The sequence below is a fragment of the Budorcas taxicolor genome, chromosome 1 (assembly GCF_023091745.1).
Source record: "Budorcas taxicolor isolate Tak-1 chromosome 1, Takin1.1, whole genome shotgun sequence".
NCBI lineage: Eukaryota > Metazoa > Chordata > Mammalia > Artiodactyla > Bovidae > Budorcas > Budorcas taxicolor.
In genome coordinates this window covers 209,313,277-209,330,947 of record NC_068910.1, presented here as the reverse complement: position 1 = coordinate 209,330,947, position 17,671 = coordinate 209,313,277, and the positions used below count along the sequence as shown (strand labels likewise).

Below are 17,671 nucleotides of genomic sequence, written 5' to 3'. Positions count from 1 at the left end.
ATCTCTAGGGCCCAGCCTGCCATGTGGTCATCCAGCTCCACCACCGGTGGCACTTCTCACACTGGAGAATTAATTCCCTCCCTGGTGGCCTGAGGGGGACAGTGTCCTGGATGCAGGCAGCTCACCGCCCCTCACGGGGCTGCTCCTGGTCCCCGCCAGAGGCCAGTCCCAGGGGCGCCCTGCCCCCAGGAAGTCCCGTCCCTAAGTTGACCATGTCCAGCTCTGGCACTTACCTGCAGCCCGTCAGCACCTCGGGCTGTTGACCAGAAGGGGCTCCCGGAGCCTTCCATGTCGTCCTGGAGGAGAACACAGGGACCCTCAGGTCCCTTTCTCACAGGAAGAGACCTGGGTGCACCCCCGGAGAGGGTGGCTTCTCAGGGTGGGGAGGGGGGTCACCTGTTGTAGGGCTCCTGCTGGGTGGGGTCCCGGGACCCCAGACATGCTGGGCTATAAATGTCCCCCCATTCCACACTCTGAGGCCGACCCGCCTGTCCTGGGTGACAGACATGGCCAGGGGCTCCCCTGTGAAGACTCCGCCGCCGCCAGCTGAGACAAGCCCAGGTAGGGGGGGGCACCACTGTGGCTCCAGCAGTGCCGGTCAGTGTGGGTGTCCGACGGCACAGGCAGCCACGAGCTGCGGGTACTCACAAACCCTGCGGCGAATCCTGGGCCTGGGGGCCCGGGGGGGCCAGGGGGCCCTGGCGGGCCTGCGGGTCCGGGGGCTCCTGCCAGGCCATGCTCCCCAGGAGCACCGATGGGGCCAGGGTCTCCCTTGCTTCCCTGTGCAGGTGGAGAAAGTTGTCACCCTCAGCTTCGGGTGTCACTAAACCCCAGGCACCCCAGCATTCTGGGTGCCCCGGCCCCATCCTGCGTGTTTTCCTCTGAAAACCCAGGGGACAAACAGCCCACCAGGGGCTGCACAAATCCCATGGCACCTTTGTGCTGACCCCACGAGACCCTGTCCACTTAACATGGAACCACCACCAAGTGAGAGTCCCAGACGGTGCCTGAGACGCTCCTCCAGGCCCTCGGAGCTCAGTGTGCGAGAAGGGGAAGCGCCACTAGAAGGAGCAGGCAGGCGGGCGGTACCCCGCCACGGTCGGGGCAGCTGGGGGGCAGCCATTGGAGCTCCTGCATCTCGCTCTAGCTGCTTGCTCGCGTGTGCTCTCAACTCCGAGTGGACCCCACACCCGAGCGTCTAATTCTAGGGCCTGGGGTCTCAGCTACAGTGGACCTGACCTCACCTCTGCTGAATTTCACCCCCGGCTGTGCCTTATCCCTCCCTGGAAACTTCACCAGCTTTTCCTGGTTATCGCTGAAGCCTGTACCTGTGCACGTGTGTGTGTGTGTGTGCTTACACACCTGCATTTCCATTTTGAAACCCATCCTTCCCTCCAGGCTCCTCCTGACCATCTGTCTAATTGCTTCCCAATCCCACTGCCATCCTCCCCTGCTCCCCATGGGTTTCCCCAGTGGATGGGCCTGGAGCTTCACCACCTAAGCAGCATCCTGGGGACAGGCACTCACACCTGGGGAGGCTTCAGATCAGCGCCCACTGGTCCAGCTCACGGAGGGGCTGGGGCCTCGGGGAGGGGGGCACAGATGTGGCCATAGGGGTGTGGACCCCCCCGGGACCAGCTGTGTGTGAGAGCAGTAGGGACCTGCTCTGGACACACTGAGGTCCCAGCAGCAGCACCCTCTCCCCTGCAGCTCCTCACCCCACAGTCCACCCCACCCCGCAGGCCCCATCCCTCCTGCAACTCCCCCTCCATCCCCGCAGTCCTCACCCCCCCAGTCCCCGTCCCCCTGCAGCCTCCTTCTCCCCTGCATTCCCCCATCTTGTGGGTTTGGCTGGGTTACCAGCTCCTGAGCACATCTGCTCTCACGTCATCCCTAGACGAGAGCTTGGATGGAAACGGTCTTACAGGACAAACGTGGCACCTAGTGCCGGGCAGTTCAGGACTGGACCCCACAATCAGTGCCTGGGGGTTGACTCTCCTGGCTGCTGTGCCCCCAACCCACACCCTTGCCCGGGTCCATCCCACTCAGGTAGAACAGCAACACCAGGCTTCATCTATACCTTGGGTCCTGGGGCGCCCGCCTCACCCTGCAGAAGGAGAGAGCAGTTACTCCGCAGTCGGACCAGGAGCTTCGTCCCAGCCCACTGACTTTCTCTAAAATTTCCAGGGTCTCCTCGTTGCCCTCGCGCAACCCTGGCTCTTCCAGCCATTGTCCACCCCTCCCCCACTTCAGATGGGAACAGAGGCTCCGGGGGAGGCTCAGTCTTGGAGGGGCAGAGGTGACCTCGCTGCCCAATTGTGAACACCGACCCCCCACACACACACCCAGGAGGAGAGTCCTTCTAGCTCAGTAGCTGCAGAACTCTGAGCACAGAGGGTTTCCTAACACCAGCTCCTCTGCTGAGCCTCAGATAGCCGGGTTCTCAGGAAGGATCGTGGGGAGCATCGTCTCCATACGACTGTGTGGGCTCCTCCCCAGATCCACCCCGTAAAGCCATGTGGAAACCACAGGCTCAGTTACAGGTGTGTGCAGCCTTTAAGTTTCTCTGTTACTAATGCAACCAAAATACAAACTTGAAATAAAATGTTCAAACCAACTAAAGCGTCAATATTCTTCAAAACCCTTAGGCCAATCACTGTTATGAATACATAGCATGAACAAGGTCCTGGGTTTTTACAGGAGCCCCAGCAGCTGGTCCTCAGCCAGCGAGAGAACCCAGGGCTCCCCGGCTGTCAGGCTGTGATGACCACAGCTCCCAGGCGGACTGAAGTCCTACGGCCTCTGGCCTGCCATTTCTCCTCCCTGGTGGCCTGGGGCATTGCCATCCGAACACCCACACGCTATGGAGCTAGGTCAGCACCCCGGGTGCTGGGGGAGGGACTTACGAGGCTGCCTTTCTGTCCAGTCAGTCCTGGTTGTCCGTCTTTTCCTGGAATACCTGCGGGTCCCTGGCGAGAGAGGAGTAGAGTGTGGGCAGATGGAATTCAGTCACCAAGAAGAATTCACAGGTCAGCAGATGACCATCTGTGTGTCCACAGGTTTCCTGGACAACACCCGAGATGCTCCTGGCCACGCTCTCGGGAGACCCGCCTACGGAGCACATCTGAGGGCACTTGAATAACTTTGATCAGGTTTTTATTTATTTCTTCCACGTTTTTAGTTTAATTTGAACTGTCAGTCAAATTGTGGAGAATAAGCAGGGCGGCCAGCCCCACAAGGAGGGGGCAGCCTTAGGGGCTGAGGTTGGGCTGCTTGCGGACTCTTGGCCAAAGGTCCTCAGGCCTTCTGGAGGACAACACAAGGAACTCAACTCTGTCCCTGAGCACGTTTCTGGTGACAGTCAGGCTGCACACACCTGGTTCCTGTGATCCAGCCTCAACAGCGACACCCCCAGGCCCCTGCCTGGCCACGGTGCAGTGGCCCCTGTGCTGGGGGCTGGGGCAGAGGAATCCTGAGGGCCCTGTGCACAGCTAGTCGGCCAAACATGGGCCTCTCTTGGGCCCCTGCTCTCCAGGCAGCAGGGCCCACTCCTGCCCATGAGAGTAACCCCTGGAAATAGCCTCTGCCAGGCCAGCTGACCTACGTGTGGCCAGGGAGGTGAGCAGCCTTGCATATAGTCACCTGCAGCTCGGCACCCAGAACCACGGGGCTGCCCACCCGGGGGGCCCAGAGAAAGGAGCCCCCAGGATGGTGTGGGGGGTGGGGAGTACAGAGCTGTTGAAGGGGACGTGTGCCCACATTTGCTGTCCCTCGCAGGCCTGGACGTGAACAAGGGCGGGCGAGAGCAGGCAGGCTTACCGGGGGGCCTGGAAGCCCAGGCAGCCCATCCCTCCCAGGCACGCCGGGCAGGCCTGCGGGTCCAGGGACGTCCGAGCTGTTCATCCCGAAGCGTCCTGGCTCCCCTGGCAGGCCTGGGACACCAGGGGGCCCGGGGGGGCCGGGGAAGCCGCGAGGGCCCTGGACATGGAAAAACACAGCATGGTCACTGCACACAGCACCGGCTGCAGGGTGCCCCGCCAGGCCTCACACCGCACCACAGGTTCCACTGGCGCTTGGGGACCGCAGAGTCGTGGCCACCACAGCCAAGGGACACTCACACGGAGGCTCTCCAGGTCGCCGCCAAAACCGGACCCCTCCATGTCGATGAAGGTCTGAGGAGAGAGATGAGTCCGCAGGGGCCCAGGCCGTCCACCTCCAGCCACTGGTGAGGCAGCAGCCTGGCCAGCGCTGGGCTTCCCTGAGCATGGCCCCTCACTGACAGCCATGAAGGACTTTCCTGCTGACCCCCAGCCCCACTGCATAACAACCCCCACGGGGGCAGGAGCTGAGTCTCTGGGCCTGGACGCCCCAGGGAGGCCGGGTCTGGACTGAGCAGCACAGCCTCGGGAAGCTGAGGTCTGCAGGTGGGCGGGAGGCCCCTCTACTGGGACAGGGCCGACCCCGAGGTAGGAGAAGCAGGACTCACCAGCCTGTCGGGTTTGAAGGAGGGCCCTGGGGGCCCCGGCGGCCCCTGGGGTCCTGGAGGTCCCCTCGGTCCGACTCCAGAATCCCCCTGTGGACAGAAGACCCAGTTATACCCGGGTGCGTGCCCCCACATTGGGTCAGGGTGGAGAGCAGCACACGCCCCCCACACCCATCCTGGTTACCACTCACCTTCTCGCCCTTGGGGCCCATGTCTCCTGGGGTTCCTGGGAAGCCCTGTGGCCCAGTGTCCCCCTGGAAGACAGAGGCCAGGCAGCTTGGTCAGGAGAAGGCCCTGTGCCTTGTCCCCGGCTGAGCCACCACCAATACGTGCCTTTGTGTCCACAGAGCAGTGCAGAGCAGACGGGGTTGGGTCCCCAGGGGCTGTGGGGACGTCATGGGGGCTGCAGGTGGGCACCACCGACCTCAGAGATGTGAGCCCCTCCAGGGAGCGGCGCCCCACAGAGGTGACCACAGCGTCCTGTGCACACCAGGCTGGAGGGCAGCACCCTGCCTGTCACACTCGCGCTGTGGGGGCACTGAGGACAGGAGAGCCACGTGTGTGCTGCCCAGGTGAGTGGGCTGAGTCGAGCGGCCTAAATTGCCCCTCAGTGTGACTAAGGGTCCATGCCCAGGGCTCTTCTGATTCGAGGCCCAATGCACCCTGATCCGGGAGCTAGCTAATCCAGTCATTGGACCCTGGATTCCACACACACACACGCATCCCGCTCTGCCGAGGCCCCCAGCATGACTGAGCCGAGCTCCGGTCTCAGGTGCGAAGAGACTCCTGCAGGACGTCCCCCTGCCCTGTCCCTCTTGAGTCTCTCTCGAGGCTGAGTCTCCCTTAATCCCACGAGCCTCCCAGGCCGCCTCATCACCGTTTGCTGGTCTGTTGTTTCCTAAATCTTTATCTGAACCTTCATGAGTCATTTTACTCTACTTCTTGGAAATCGCATTTGATCATTTTTAAAATCCAAACAAACTCTGACCCGTGGGCAGGCTGGCGAGCCCGCCATCCCTGCTGCAAGCGTGCCTCGCCTTCTCCATGTGCCGTCCCCCCACCCACACCCAGGCTGCTCCTCTGTCGTCTGTCATTTCTTCTAGAATCTGAAGCTTTACCTTTCATTTCTTTCCTTTCTTTGTTCCTAGTAGTCTACACATCTCAATACACCTGCTTAAATGTATGTTTTTCTATCAACAGTTAAACTTACATTTTGTTAACAAAAGGTAAGTTTTGTTAACAAAAGGTAAGTTTCATTTTCAAAATATTTGGAAACCTCTCCGGTAGGTTGAGTTCAAAAAATCCCAGGGGTGGGGAAGTGGAGAGCCAAAGGCCTCCTAGAAGCATCGCAGATAACAGGTTCTGAAGGAAAAGGCAACTTACGGGCTTCCCGTCTTCACCAGGATCACCCTGGAAGGCAGAAGAGAACCATTAGTGGCAGAAAATTACAGCCCTGACCCTACCCTGAGCTGAACACACAAATGGACTCCAGCCCCCCAACCACCCCCAAGAGTGCTGACTCCCACGGGGCTGGGAATTTTCCGTCTGTCCAGGGCACTGCATCCATGCCCCCTGGCCCCACCTCCCGCTCTACCCAGGGAAGGAGGCTGCAGTCTGGGCCCAGGACCCGGCGCCACCCCTGCCCCGACCTGCCCAAGCTCCACCCCCAGGTAGACAAAGGGGAGATGGTACTCACAGGCTCACCGTCCCTTCCAGGGGTGCCGTCCTTCCCCGGGGGTCCCGGGGGCCCAGGGGGTCCCTGTGGTCCAGAAACAGGCTGTGCCTCGTGGCTGTCTATAGCTGGGCCTGCAGGACCCTGGGGGCCGATGGGGCCGGGGGGGCCCTGAGCACCGGGCTCTCCCTTCTGCCCCTTCAGGCCTTGCTGAGGACAAAGAGCAGAGGGTACAGGCTGCGGAGGGAGGTGCACACACACTCACCTGCATCCCTGGCTTGGCCCAGGTCACACAGAGGGCACAGACAGGCAAGGGGACGTGCACAGTGGCCGTGCTTGTGGACACACATGGGGGGCTGCCACGGTGGTGTGGCCACCAACACAGGTCTGCCAGGCATCACCCACCCCGCCCACGTGCTCTGACTGGGGGCCTCCCCAGCCATGGATGCCCAGTACTGCCGGAGACCCCGAGTGCGGGTACAGGAAGGGGCACAGAGGGCAGGCAGGAGCCAAGAGCTCCACCAGGGTCCCCAGGGAGCAGGCCCCCAGGGAGCGGGGTCCCCTGGGAACAGGTCAGGGGCACTGACTGCGCTTGGGGCTCTGTGATTCTGGGTCAAGGAAGCCTCACCTCTTTCACGCTGCTTCCAGGGCTCCAAACACTCTCATCCCATGTGCCAACTGTGCCCAAGCTGGGGAGGGTCTGAGCTGGGGGAGGCAGAGGTGGCCGTCAGACCCTCTGCAGGGCTGCCCACCCACCTGGAGCTCAGCCCCGGCCGGGTTCCCTGAGGATATACTCTTCTCCAGATGAACCATCTGAGGGTTGGTGGCACCCCCTCGACCCTCCTCCCCTGAGTGCCAGGTTATCTCCTGGGAGTGCGGGCCTCTGAGAACCTGACCCACATGCGGGAAGTCAGGTCTCCACGGGCCCAGCCTTGTCCTTGTGGCTTCTCTGGGGAGATGGTGATGGCGCACATCCCAGGATCTATCAGGGGTCTGCCCACAGGCCAGATCTGGTCAGATCCAGCCTCGGCCCAAGCCAGGGATGGTTCCCACAGAAGCCATCAAAATACACAGAAGAGCGGATGTGGAGTGAGCACCCGCGGCACGGACGCCCACAGTGTGGACGTTCTCTGTGTGGACGCCTGCGGTGTGGATGCCTGACCCCAACAGCTCACCCTGCTCGTCTCCCCGCCCGTCTGCAGTTCCTCTCCACTGGGTACAGGATGGTGCCCCCTGCTTTGTGATGGACAGCACTTTTGGGGTGAACTTTGAGGCTGTTCCCCTAAAGCTGTCACCCGACGTGTCAGCATCACGAAGTCAGTTAGAAAAGAGGATTCAGGCTGCGCTCTGATGACCTGCCTCCTGAGGGTCTGCCCTTGCTGGGTCCTGATCACATTCTGACAGAGCTGGATGCTGAGCCTGGGGTTGGATGGGACCTGGGGCCTGTGAGCTGACCGTGGACCGGCCCACTCAGGAAGGGCTTGCCTTTCCAGGGTCCCACAGTGCTGAGGGCCACCTGTGCCCTTGCCAGGAGAAACTGGGGTCACAATCTCTGTGCCCATGACCCCTGTGCCCACCTGCAGCCACCTCTGGGTTTGCCTTGCTCAGTAAGGGAGCCACCCAGTGCCTGCTGAGGGCCCCGTTACCTCAACCAGGGACTCACCAAGTCACCAGTTGACCACTAGAGGGTCCCCACACTGCCCGAGATGGCCCAGGGAGGAACCCTCCCAGGTGTTCAGTATGGTTTAAGGCAAAATTCAAATCCCCGCCTCAGAAAACATTTAAAAGCGGCAAAACATCACTCAGAGAAAGTAAAGACCTAAATAAGCCAAAGGAGACAGATCCCTGAGTGCGGGGTCAGAAAACTGGACATTAGCTGATGTCCAGGCCCAGCCCCACACTGACCGGCACTGTCAGTGAGGATCTGAAATTCATACAAGGTGCAAAGCACACAGAACACCAAAGTGGATTTGTGAAGGAAGAGCAAGGCGGGAGGATCCACACCACCCGGGCCAGGCTTATCCTAAAGTTGTCAGCCCCCCGTGAAACGACTGTGAAGACGCTGAGACAGGGTCCCTACGGAGCAGAGTCAAGACACGCGCACAGCTGTGCACAGCAAAGCCCCGGGGCGATGCAGGGGCAGGCAGACGGTCCTTCCAGCAAATGTGTTGGAGTCACCTGCAGAGCCGCATCCGTGGGTCAGCACCCCAAGTGAAATCTAAAACTGTGCCAGCCTCTCAGATATGACGCCAACACTGAGACTCATAAAGACAGACTGATATGGGGGCTTCCCTGGAGGTCCAGCGGTTAGAACTCGTACTTCCATTGCAGGGGCGCATGTTCAGTCCCTGGTCAGGGAACTAAGATCCCACAAGCCATGCGTGCATGCTAAGTCGCTTCAGTGGTGTCCGACTCTTTGTGACCCTATGGACTGTAGCCCATCAGGCTCCCCTGTCCATGAAATTCTCCAGAAAAGAATACTGGAGTGGGTTGCCATTTCCTCCTCCAGGGAACCTTCCTGACCCAGGGACGGATCCTATGTCTCCTGCGATTCCTGCACTGCAGGCGGATTCTTTACCGCTGTGCCACTGGGGAAGCCCCGCAAACCAAGAGATGGGGCAAGAAATAAAGAAAAGAACAAACAGATGCATCTAATCTCATCAAAGTTACAAGCTCGCGCCCTTCTAAGTCACTTAACAAAATAAGAAGGTGAGCCCCGGACTGAGAGGCTCTCCGGCAGAGGAGGCGTGTCCAGAGCACATGAACTCTCAGGACCAGTGTGCCCAGTAAAACGAGGGCGTGAGGTTGGGACAGATTCCTCACAAAGGAAGACACAGGCACAGCAGGTGCGCTCACAGAAGATGCTCCACGGTGCCCAGCATCAGCAGGATGTGAACTAAAGCCAAGGAGACACGGCCACACCGCTGTCGGGACAGGTACAGCAAAGGGGCCGAGGTGCCAGGCACTGGTGGGGACCCACATCCCAGGGAGGTTACATGGGGCAGCTGCCATGGCAGTGTGTGGCAGTTCCCTGTGACACACACTCCTGCCACTCCACCCAGGTGCTGACCCACGGCAGATGGAAGCATGTGGCCACGGAAACCCCAAGGCCACCTTTCTGTAACAGCCCCACCTAAAGCTGACCACTTTAGGATAAGCCTGGCCCAGGTGGTGCCCACCTACCCAGAGAAACTCTCCTTGGCCACAAGACGGTTACTCTCAAAACACTGATGCTGAGTAAATGGGTCAAAGTCCTGGATTCCCTTTAAGTAAAATTCTAAGAAGTGCCAACATCTGCAGTTACAGAGCAGGTCAGTGGCTGCCTGGGAATGGGAGTGTGGAGTGGGGGGCCTGCAAAGGGGCTTATAGAGCCTTCGCATCTTGCCTGAGGCGATGGTTTCAGGGGTGGACACGTAGGTTGAAACGTCTCAAATGGTGTGTTTCAAATATGCGCAATTTCACACACTACTGTGTATAAAATAGATAACTAACAAGGGCCTACTGTATAGCGCAGGGAACTCCACTCAACATTCTGTGATAACCTGTATGAGACAAGAATCTGAAAAAGGATGAATAAACGTACACGGATAACTGAGTCTCTGTGCTGTGTACCCGAAATTAACCCCACAATGTACATCAACTCTATTTCAATAAAATTTAAAAAATGTGCAGTTTATCATATGTCGATTATACTTCAAAGCAAAGGCAAACCAAAAAATAAAGCCAGACCCATCATGGAGCTATCAAGGGGTCTGAGACAGCCCTGACTGGGGCCCCAGGCAGCAGAGCATAGCAAAGCGGGGATGGGGCATGTGCCTCACTCGAGATGCTGGGGCTCTGGCAGTACCCTAAGTGGCTCTGTGACAAATGTAACAAGCACACACACCCCAAACACGGGGTATAAACAGTGGGACCTGACCACAGCGGTCAGTTCTCTAGTTGGTTCTCTCCTGCTTCTAAGTTGGCTGCATCAAACGTGTAATATTTCAGTAATTTTTTAAAGTGATAAATGCTCTTCTCCAAAATAAAAAAAAATCTATACAATTTTCTAGACCTACCAAGTGTTGCAAACAGAGCTCTACAGGTGTCTCCCTAGGGCCCCGGTTACCCACCAGACACTGACCTGGGCACCGCTGTGAGGGACTTTGGAGATGCTGGTAACTAAGGAGCTAATGTTAAGGTGGGGAGTGTGTCCTGGGTTATCGGGGTGGAACCCAGTCATCACAAAGGCCCTCAAACCAATGAGGAGGCAGGAGGGGAGGTCGGGGACCCAGAGCAGGAGAAGGACCCCTCCCCGACAGGGCTGGGCCAGGACAGGAGGAACACGGTGGTCTCTGGGACCTGAGGACGACCCTTGGCTGGCAGCGGTGAGGACCGGGAGCCTCGGTCCTGCAGCCACTGGGAGTGGGATCCTGCCAGCTCCCTGAGTGGGAGGAAGCCAGTCTCCCTGGAGGGAAGGCAGCCAGGGGCACGATACAGGATGCACTTCCCCCTGAGACAGTGAGGGAGCCTCCAGCCCTGCCATGAGAACTAACTCCGTGGGCACCTGTCACACCGTGATGGGGGGCTGTGCACGGGCACGCAGTCCACTTCCCAGTGTGTCCCAGGCGTCCAGGCCTGAGCACTCTCTGGCCCCAAATGCTGCCCAGTTTCACAGAGGTCCAGTCAGAGGCGCCTTTGCCCCCCTCAAAACCAGCTCCCGTGTTCTCCTGGCAACCCCCCTGCCCCCAGGCTGGGCAGTGGCAGCACCCTCAGGATGGTCCTGTAACCCCCAGGAAATGAAAAACAGCACGGGGAGACCACGTCCATGAGGCAGCAATGGGGCAGGGTGGGTGCGGAGCCCCCAGCAGTGGGGCATCCGTGTCACAGACAGGAGCCCTTCACCTGCCACACACACGGGCCCACATACTGCCTGCACACGCACACATCAGGGACATGCATAGACCAGTAACACACACACCACTAACATGCACACACCAGGAACGTACACACACCAGGAACACACACCAATAAGACACACACACCAGGAGCACATGCCATGAACACACACGGCCACAAACACACACACACCGCTAATACACACACACAGCACCTCAGCAGGCTTTACCTCCTAACGAAGACGCCGTGGTTGACTCCTCTACCTCCTCAGTTCTCAAGTCCTCCTCAGTGCCGACTCCGGCCAAGGGTGGAGAAGTGACTGGAGGAGCCTCAGGGAGCCTGGGCCCCAGGGGCGCGCCCTGGGGGGAGTGCAAAGCAGCTCCGTTATCAGTGACACGTGTGGCCCGCGTGCTGCCAGCTTTAGACACATTTGGTTGTAAAATGAGATTTCACAAAAATTAAGAAGAAACCACCAGGGACTCCATCTTGGAAAAGAAGAAGCTCCAGGCCCCTCCAGGGCCGTTTTCTTCTGAGCAGCTCACACGGTGGGGGTCTCCTCACCTTGAAGCCCCCATACCCGGAGGGATGGATGAGAGCCTACCCTCCCTCATCCCCCATTCAGAGCCCAGGACGGCCCCTCAGAACTCAAGCAGCCTTGGCTCCTGCCTGTGGTCTTGACGGTGACGGGCATGTGGCCATCACCATGCACCAGAGGGGTGGTCGCATCTGTCCTTGGTGACGGTCCTGACCTGGCACCCAAGGCCCAGTGATTCCACCTGCCCCCCATCCCAACCCCAAGGGATGAGGCCAACTCTGCCCTGAAAACTCTATTCCCTGTCCCCAGAGAACCTGGGGCTTCTAGGGCTCTGCCCTGAAAACCCACTCCAGTATTCTTGCCTAGAGAATCCTGTGGACAGAGGAGCCTGATGGGCTGCTGTCCATGGGGTCACACAGAGCCAGACATGACTGAAGCGACTTAGCAAGCATGCATGCATTGGAGAAGGACATGGCAACCCACTCCAGTATTCTTGCCTGGAGAATCCCAGGGACAGAGGAGCCTGGTGGGCTGCCGTCTATGGGGTCGCAGAGTTGGACACGACTGAAGCAACTTAGCAGCAGTAGCAGCCCTGAAAACTCACTTCCCTGCCCTGGGGCCTTCGGGGCTTCGAGGGTGAGTGCACAGGCACAGGCAAGGCGCTTCCTGTCCACACTCGGGCGTCACGGGGTGTCACTGAGTGTGGGCTCCCTGTCTGCACTCAGCACGCGCTCCCTGGGGATACTGCTCTGGAGACGGTGCTGCCCACATGCCTGGAACCAGGGACGCCATGAGGCTCGTCCGGTGGGCGAGCGGCCCCCGGGGCAGACTCAAGGCCTCCCTTGCAGCCAGAACCCTCTGATGTGGGTGAGGTCCTCCGGGACCCCACGTCAGTCGGTCACGCTGACACCCGAGACCCCCTGGGTGTGGGAGAGCGGAGGCCCGGAGAACCACGGAGGGCGCATTGAGGGTGCTGAGAGACTGAGTGTGCCCAGGGCCAGGCCAGGCCCGCACAGCAGCTCCCGCATGGCCCCTCCGACTCCTTCCTGCAGCCTCGGCCGGGTTTTGTGGAGCTGGAGCTGGCAAGGGCAGCCGGCTAGTTAGCACACTGCAGGCTGATAACTCCCTCTCTGACTGCCCCCCCGAATCTGTTGAGAGGCTGCATGGTTGCAGCACTTGACACCCTGGCACCAGCATGGGGGGGACACTGCTGTCTCCGTGGTTTGTGCCTGGGGCCCCTGGGTAGACAGCTGAGGAGAGGACAGGCCACATGACAGGCAGGGATGCTGTGGGTACCACCCACTGACACTGTCCAGGGGTCTGCCAGGCGCCAGAGCCAGTGCTGCTCTAGCAAGTGCAAAGCCAGGGAGGCCCCAGTGCCCCTGGAATCAGGGGGTCCGCTGACCACTCACCCCAGGGCAGCTCAGCACTCCACCCTGTCACGGCCCTGTGACACCTGAGCCCTGGAGGAGATGACACTAGGGGTCGGGTGGGACACACGGTGGGTCCAGATGGGAGAGGGGGGCATCCTTCCCGAGGTGCCCCAGCCTGTGTGCTATTCCAGGCAGTGGGGGCTACACAGCAGGGTCACCCCTGGGTTCCCCATAGCCCCATGCGCTGACAGGAGATGCAAACACAGGCACCCGACGAAGGCCTGGGCCAGGCTCCAGGCTGGAAGGGACATTCCCTCCCAGGAGGGAGCAGATGGGAAGGTGCAGCCCCGACTCAGCCTGAGTCTGGTCCCACATCTCCAGCACAAGTTTGTCCTGAGAAGTCACACACACGTGTGCACAGGTGTGCCCGATGCCTCATCCGCAGGCCCCAGCACTTACCAACTCCTCCCGGGGATGCTCCTGGGTCTCCATGAGCCCACTGCCCAGGTCTCCAGACGCCTGCGGGGTTGACAGGAAACAAGTTGATGGCTGAAGCCCCCAGGCCCCCAGAGCTCAGTGTCAGGGGGAGGGCAGGCCATGAGGAGGTCAGCCAGTCATTGACAAGGCTCATGTCCATCAGGCTTCTTAGGACGAATGGCTTTTAGGAAACCAATGTGGCCCCTGGCCGGACACCTAAAGACCTGCTCGGAGGGTATCCCTTCCTCTCCTGTCCCGGGACACTATCCTGGGAAACGGCCCGGAGGGGAGGCCCCACACGGGGACCCTCGGGGCTGGGACATGGCTGCAGGCCCCACTCCCTGGACCAGTCACTGCACGCGGCTGGACCGTCTCCCAGTTCCCAGTGCTGGGTTCACAGGAGCTGCTGGGACCTGGGGCCACCCCGGGGACAGAGGTCTCCTGCCCATCTGTCCTTCACACAGAGAACTGATGTGTCTTCTGCCTTAGGCCCCAGGGACTGTGTGCACACATACACGTGACCGCACACACACACACTTTTTGCTCTGGCAACTACCAGTGATGCTATCACCCAATGGGCTCCCCAGGCATGATTTTTAACTTTTATGTTCCACGAATGTTTCTATGTGGAAAGTTCCAGGCAAGGGAGGTTCACCTGGGAGTCCCCAGGGTGACATTATGGGCAGATAGAAACGTGATCACAGGTAACATCCACCCGAAGTAGCAACTGTCAAAGACCTCTCTGGTCCCAATCATTTTGGGGCTTCCAGGAAAGGCCCACTGCATCCTGGCCTGGGCCCCTCCTCCCACAGAGCAAAGGGGAGGGAGGAGGAGGGGGCCCCCCGCCCAAGCCAGGCAGTGGCCACTCACCCCATCATCATCGTCGTCCTCGTCCTCGTCCTGGCACTGCCGGGGGCTCACCCGAGGATCCCTGCGCAACCTCAGCTCTGAGATCAGACCCTGAACACAGAGGGAGGGGAGGGTCACCAGGGGTCCTGGGACAGAAGACCCCGACTCAGGCCAGGCCCAGCTCAGAGCCAGGCATGTCTGAGGTCAGGTCTAGCAGAGACACCGCAGGGGGTAATGTCACAGCAGGTGACACCACCCACTCCCTCTCTCTTCCCAAGGATGCTCATCAGCCTCTGGATGGTACCACACACTCCCTCATGTGGTCCCAGCGCGGCACCGGGCGCCTGGACATAGCATGAGCAGAGAAGAGGTCATCGGCATGCAGTGTCCCCAGAGGCAGTGTCTCCTCGGAGCATGAGGTGGACGGCACTGGGCAGTGTCCTGAACCATGAGTGTGGACAACTGCTTGTGGAGAGGACTGGGATCCCCACTCCAACAGGAAGCCTGAGGCAGGGCAGGGCCACGGCCAGCTGGGCTAGCACGATGGCCAAGGACCTCAGCCTGGCCACACCGGGGCCTCCACTGCAAGGCGTCCTGCTCCCACAGGGAGACAGGACCGCACGTTCTGAATCATGGTCGGGATCCCGGGCCCGTGTGTGAGGCCACAGGATCCAGGCCTTCGGTGTCCTCTCTAGAAGCTTTCCTGCCTGGAGGTCCTGAGTGTTCACAAACGCTTTTCTGGTGTTTCTTTTGTTTTCTATTGAACATCTTCATCCAAGGGGATGGATCACTGCATCTTCTAAACAGAGACCGCATTGCATTGCTTCTAAGAGGCACATTTTCACAGCTCTTAAAAACGGGTCAGCCTGGGTCAGGAGCTGGTACACTTCCTGGGTCAAGGGCCAGATGGTGACTGTTTTCAGGTCTTTGTCGCTGCTGCTCTGCGGCTGTGTCGGGACCTGAACCAGTCTGTGGGCACTGGATGTGGCTGCTCCAACCAGACTGTGTAGGACACTGAAACATTCACGCATCACAAAATGGTCTTCCTCTTTGGTTTTTTCCAACCACTGGAACTCGTAAAAGCCTTCCAAGGTTGCAGCCGTACCAAGACAGGCAGCGGGTGGGACGTCCTGGGGCCGCGTGCTCACTCGACCAGCTTACAGTTTTTCCTCTAAGTGCCCTTCAGACTCCCTTTATCACTGCCCTCCATCTCATGGCCCTCCTGCTCCCACATGACAACAAGCGACTAACACCCCAAGTGTCCCCAAGAGCCCTCGCCTGAGGGCTCCTCTCTTCTCTCCAGGCTCAGCTCAGGCCACCTCCTCCAGGAAGTCCTCTTGGACTCCCTCCCAAGGATCAGCACCTCCAGGGGCCAGGTCTGCCCAGCTCCATATTCCGCCCCCGCCCGCATCTCTACTTCCAAGGCCTGTGTGTGAACATGTCATGTTTGTGGCACGTGTGCAAATGGATGTGCGTGTGTGTGTATGCATGTATAAATGTGTCATGCAGGTATGCACATATTTGTGTGCGTACCTGCATCCATGTGCTCGTGTGTATGTACACACGTGTGTGTGTATGTTCAGGCATAAACACCTGCTCCTGGGAGGCGAATGAGGTCAGCTGACCCAGGTAGGGGGCTGAGGGAGACACCCGCATCCCCCAGATACCATGAGTTCATCATGTCCCCAGTACAACTCCCAGCCAGGCCTGTGAGGAGAGGAGGGGCCGAGCGCACAGGTGGGGGGCAGGCAGGTGACTTCAGCTCCACAGCGCACTATGACACCCCTTTTCTCAAGCAATCTCGAGGGCTGACCCAGGAGTAACTTTGGTAGTCCTCTGCTGGGCTTCCCAAAGCTGCCCCTGCCTCACCAGCCGATGGAAGAGAGGGCATCGAGTCACCAACAATGGTTTCTTCTTGCTGGTCGGTCTCCGTAGGCAGCGAGAACAGTGCCCACTGGTGGGGCCACAGGCCGTCTTTACCATTTTTTCCACTTGACCACAGCTCATTCCAGAAGCTCAAGGGCAAAAGTGCCTGTGGCTTAGTGGTCAAGGCCCATCTTGCCTGGGGAGCCAGCAGCTCTGACCCCAACACCACGGCAGGAGGCGGCTCAGTTCTCAGATGCAGGATGCCCAGAGGTTCCAGGAGGTTCGGCAGGACAGCTTGGCAAGGCCTCCAGGGGAAGCAGACAGCCCAGGGGGCCGGGGCTGGTGGAGCGTGGGACAGGGTCAGCCCTGCTGTCCACGGCCCGTCCCCCACTGGCTGGTGGTTGCACGGCAGGGGCGAGGCGGCCATATCTTCCCAGAGGTGACCAGGCACAGAAGCGCCGGCTCCATCTGAGGTCAGCCCATGGCTCCAGCTAACCAGAGCAGATGCTGCGGCCACAGCTGAGCCCAGCTGCTTCTGCCCCTTCATATCCAACTCCACCCCCACCTCCCTCAGTCCCCTGTCACTGCCCCCCAGGGCAGTATTTTTCGGGATCTTGAACCAGCCGGCAGATCCCTGCAAGGTTCACAGAGTATGACTGGCCCCTCCTCACAGTGTCTGTTGGGGAGCCCAGGCTGTGTCCAGGCTGAGGCCACTGGGATGGACATAGGACAGCTTGACTGATGGCTCAGCACTGTGCAGACGGCTTAGGCAGCAGGTATCAGGGACCCTGGCCCCATGCAGTCCATGGAACCCAGGGGCAGAACCCAGCTGAGGGTGTGGGGGGCTGAAAGGGGCTGGTGGCAAGCAGCCCACCCATGGCTGGAGCTCCGGTCTGAAGACAGACGGGCCACCTGGCTGTGGGGAGGGGATGTGGTGGGGGTGGTGTTCGGTCCACTCCATGGAGGAGTGTCCTCCCTGCCCGCCCCCTGAATCCAGAGATGCTCCAACCACCATGGAGGGCAGTGAGCTGCCAGGAGTGTCATATGGAGGGCCTGTGTGCAGGAGGGCACATGTGTATGTGTGCTCAGAGCATGTGTGTAAGGGGGCACAGGCCAGGAGCAGGAACGCAGTGATTACGGCCACTCTCCTGCGTGGGAAGCGCACACAGGCGCCCCCAGCCTCTGGGCGCCAGACACCACCGCCTGTGGGAAGCACGAGCCTTTCTGGGCTTAAAAAGGCAGGAGGTTGGCCCCGGGGCTCGGGGCGGAGGCAGCAGTGTGTTAGGGATGGAAATTCTCAGCCTGCCCAGCAGAGGGTGGTGCTGAAGGGGGAATAGGCAGCCCCAGATGACAGAGAGTCATCCAGATTGAGAATCCAGGGGTAGGCACAGAGGTTAAGATTCCAGAAAGCCACACTCTGAACACCCCCGGAGACACTGTGAGGCAGTAGTCGGGGGACAGGCCACCAGGCTCCCGCAGGCGCAGGTCAGGGCACTGGACATCCGGACATGACCGCCCCACACTGACACTGTCCCGTG

At 59.8% G+C, this 17,671-nt stretch overlaps 1 protein-coding gene across 2 annotated transcripts in view; it reads right to left on the bottom strand.

Moving 5' to 3' along the window:
* COL18A1 (collagen type XVIII alpha 1 chain) overlaps positions 1-17,671 on the bottom strand; it is a 92,116-nt gene that overhangs the window by 16,118 nt on the left and 58,327 nt on the right. For both annotated transcript variants that reach the window (XM_052640878.1, XM_052640947.1), the window contains exons 4-17: positions 14,289-14,378; positions 13,401-13,460; positions 11,263-11,392; positions 6,784-6,860; positions 6,180-6,365; positions 5,867-5,893; positions 4,675-4,737; positions 4,487-4,573; positions 4,119-4,172; positions 3,820-3,978; positions 2,907-2,969; positions 2,081-2,107; positions 649-780; positions 234-296 (exon numbers count right to left, since the gene is read on the bottom strand). In XM_052640878.1, coding sequence (XP_052496838.1) covers positions 234-296; positions 649-780; positions 2,081-2,107; positions 2,907-2,969; positions 3,820-3,978; positions 4,119-4,172; positions 4,487-4,573; positions 4,675-4,737; positions 5,867-5,893; positions 6,180-6,365; positions 6,784-6,860; positions 11,263-11,392; positions 13,401-13,460; positions 14,289-14,378 — 1,218 coding nt within the window. The remainder of the gene's footprint in view (positions 1-233; positions 297-648; positions 781-2,080; positions 2,108-2,906; positions 2,970-3,819; positions 3,979-4,118; positions 4,173-4,486; positions 4,574-4,674; positions 4,738-5,866; positions 5,894-6,179; positions 6,366-6,783; positions 6,861-11,262; positions 11,393-13,400; positions 13,461-14,288; positions 14,379-17,671) is intronic.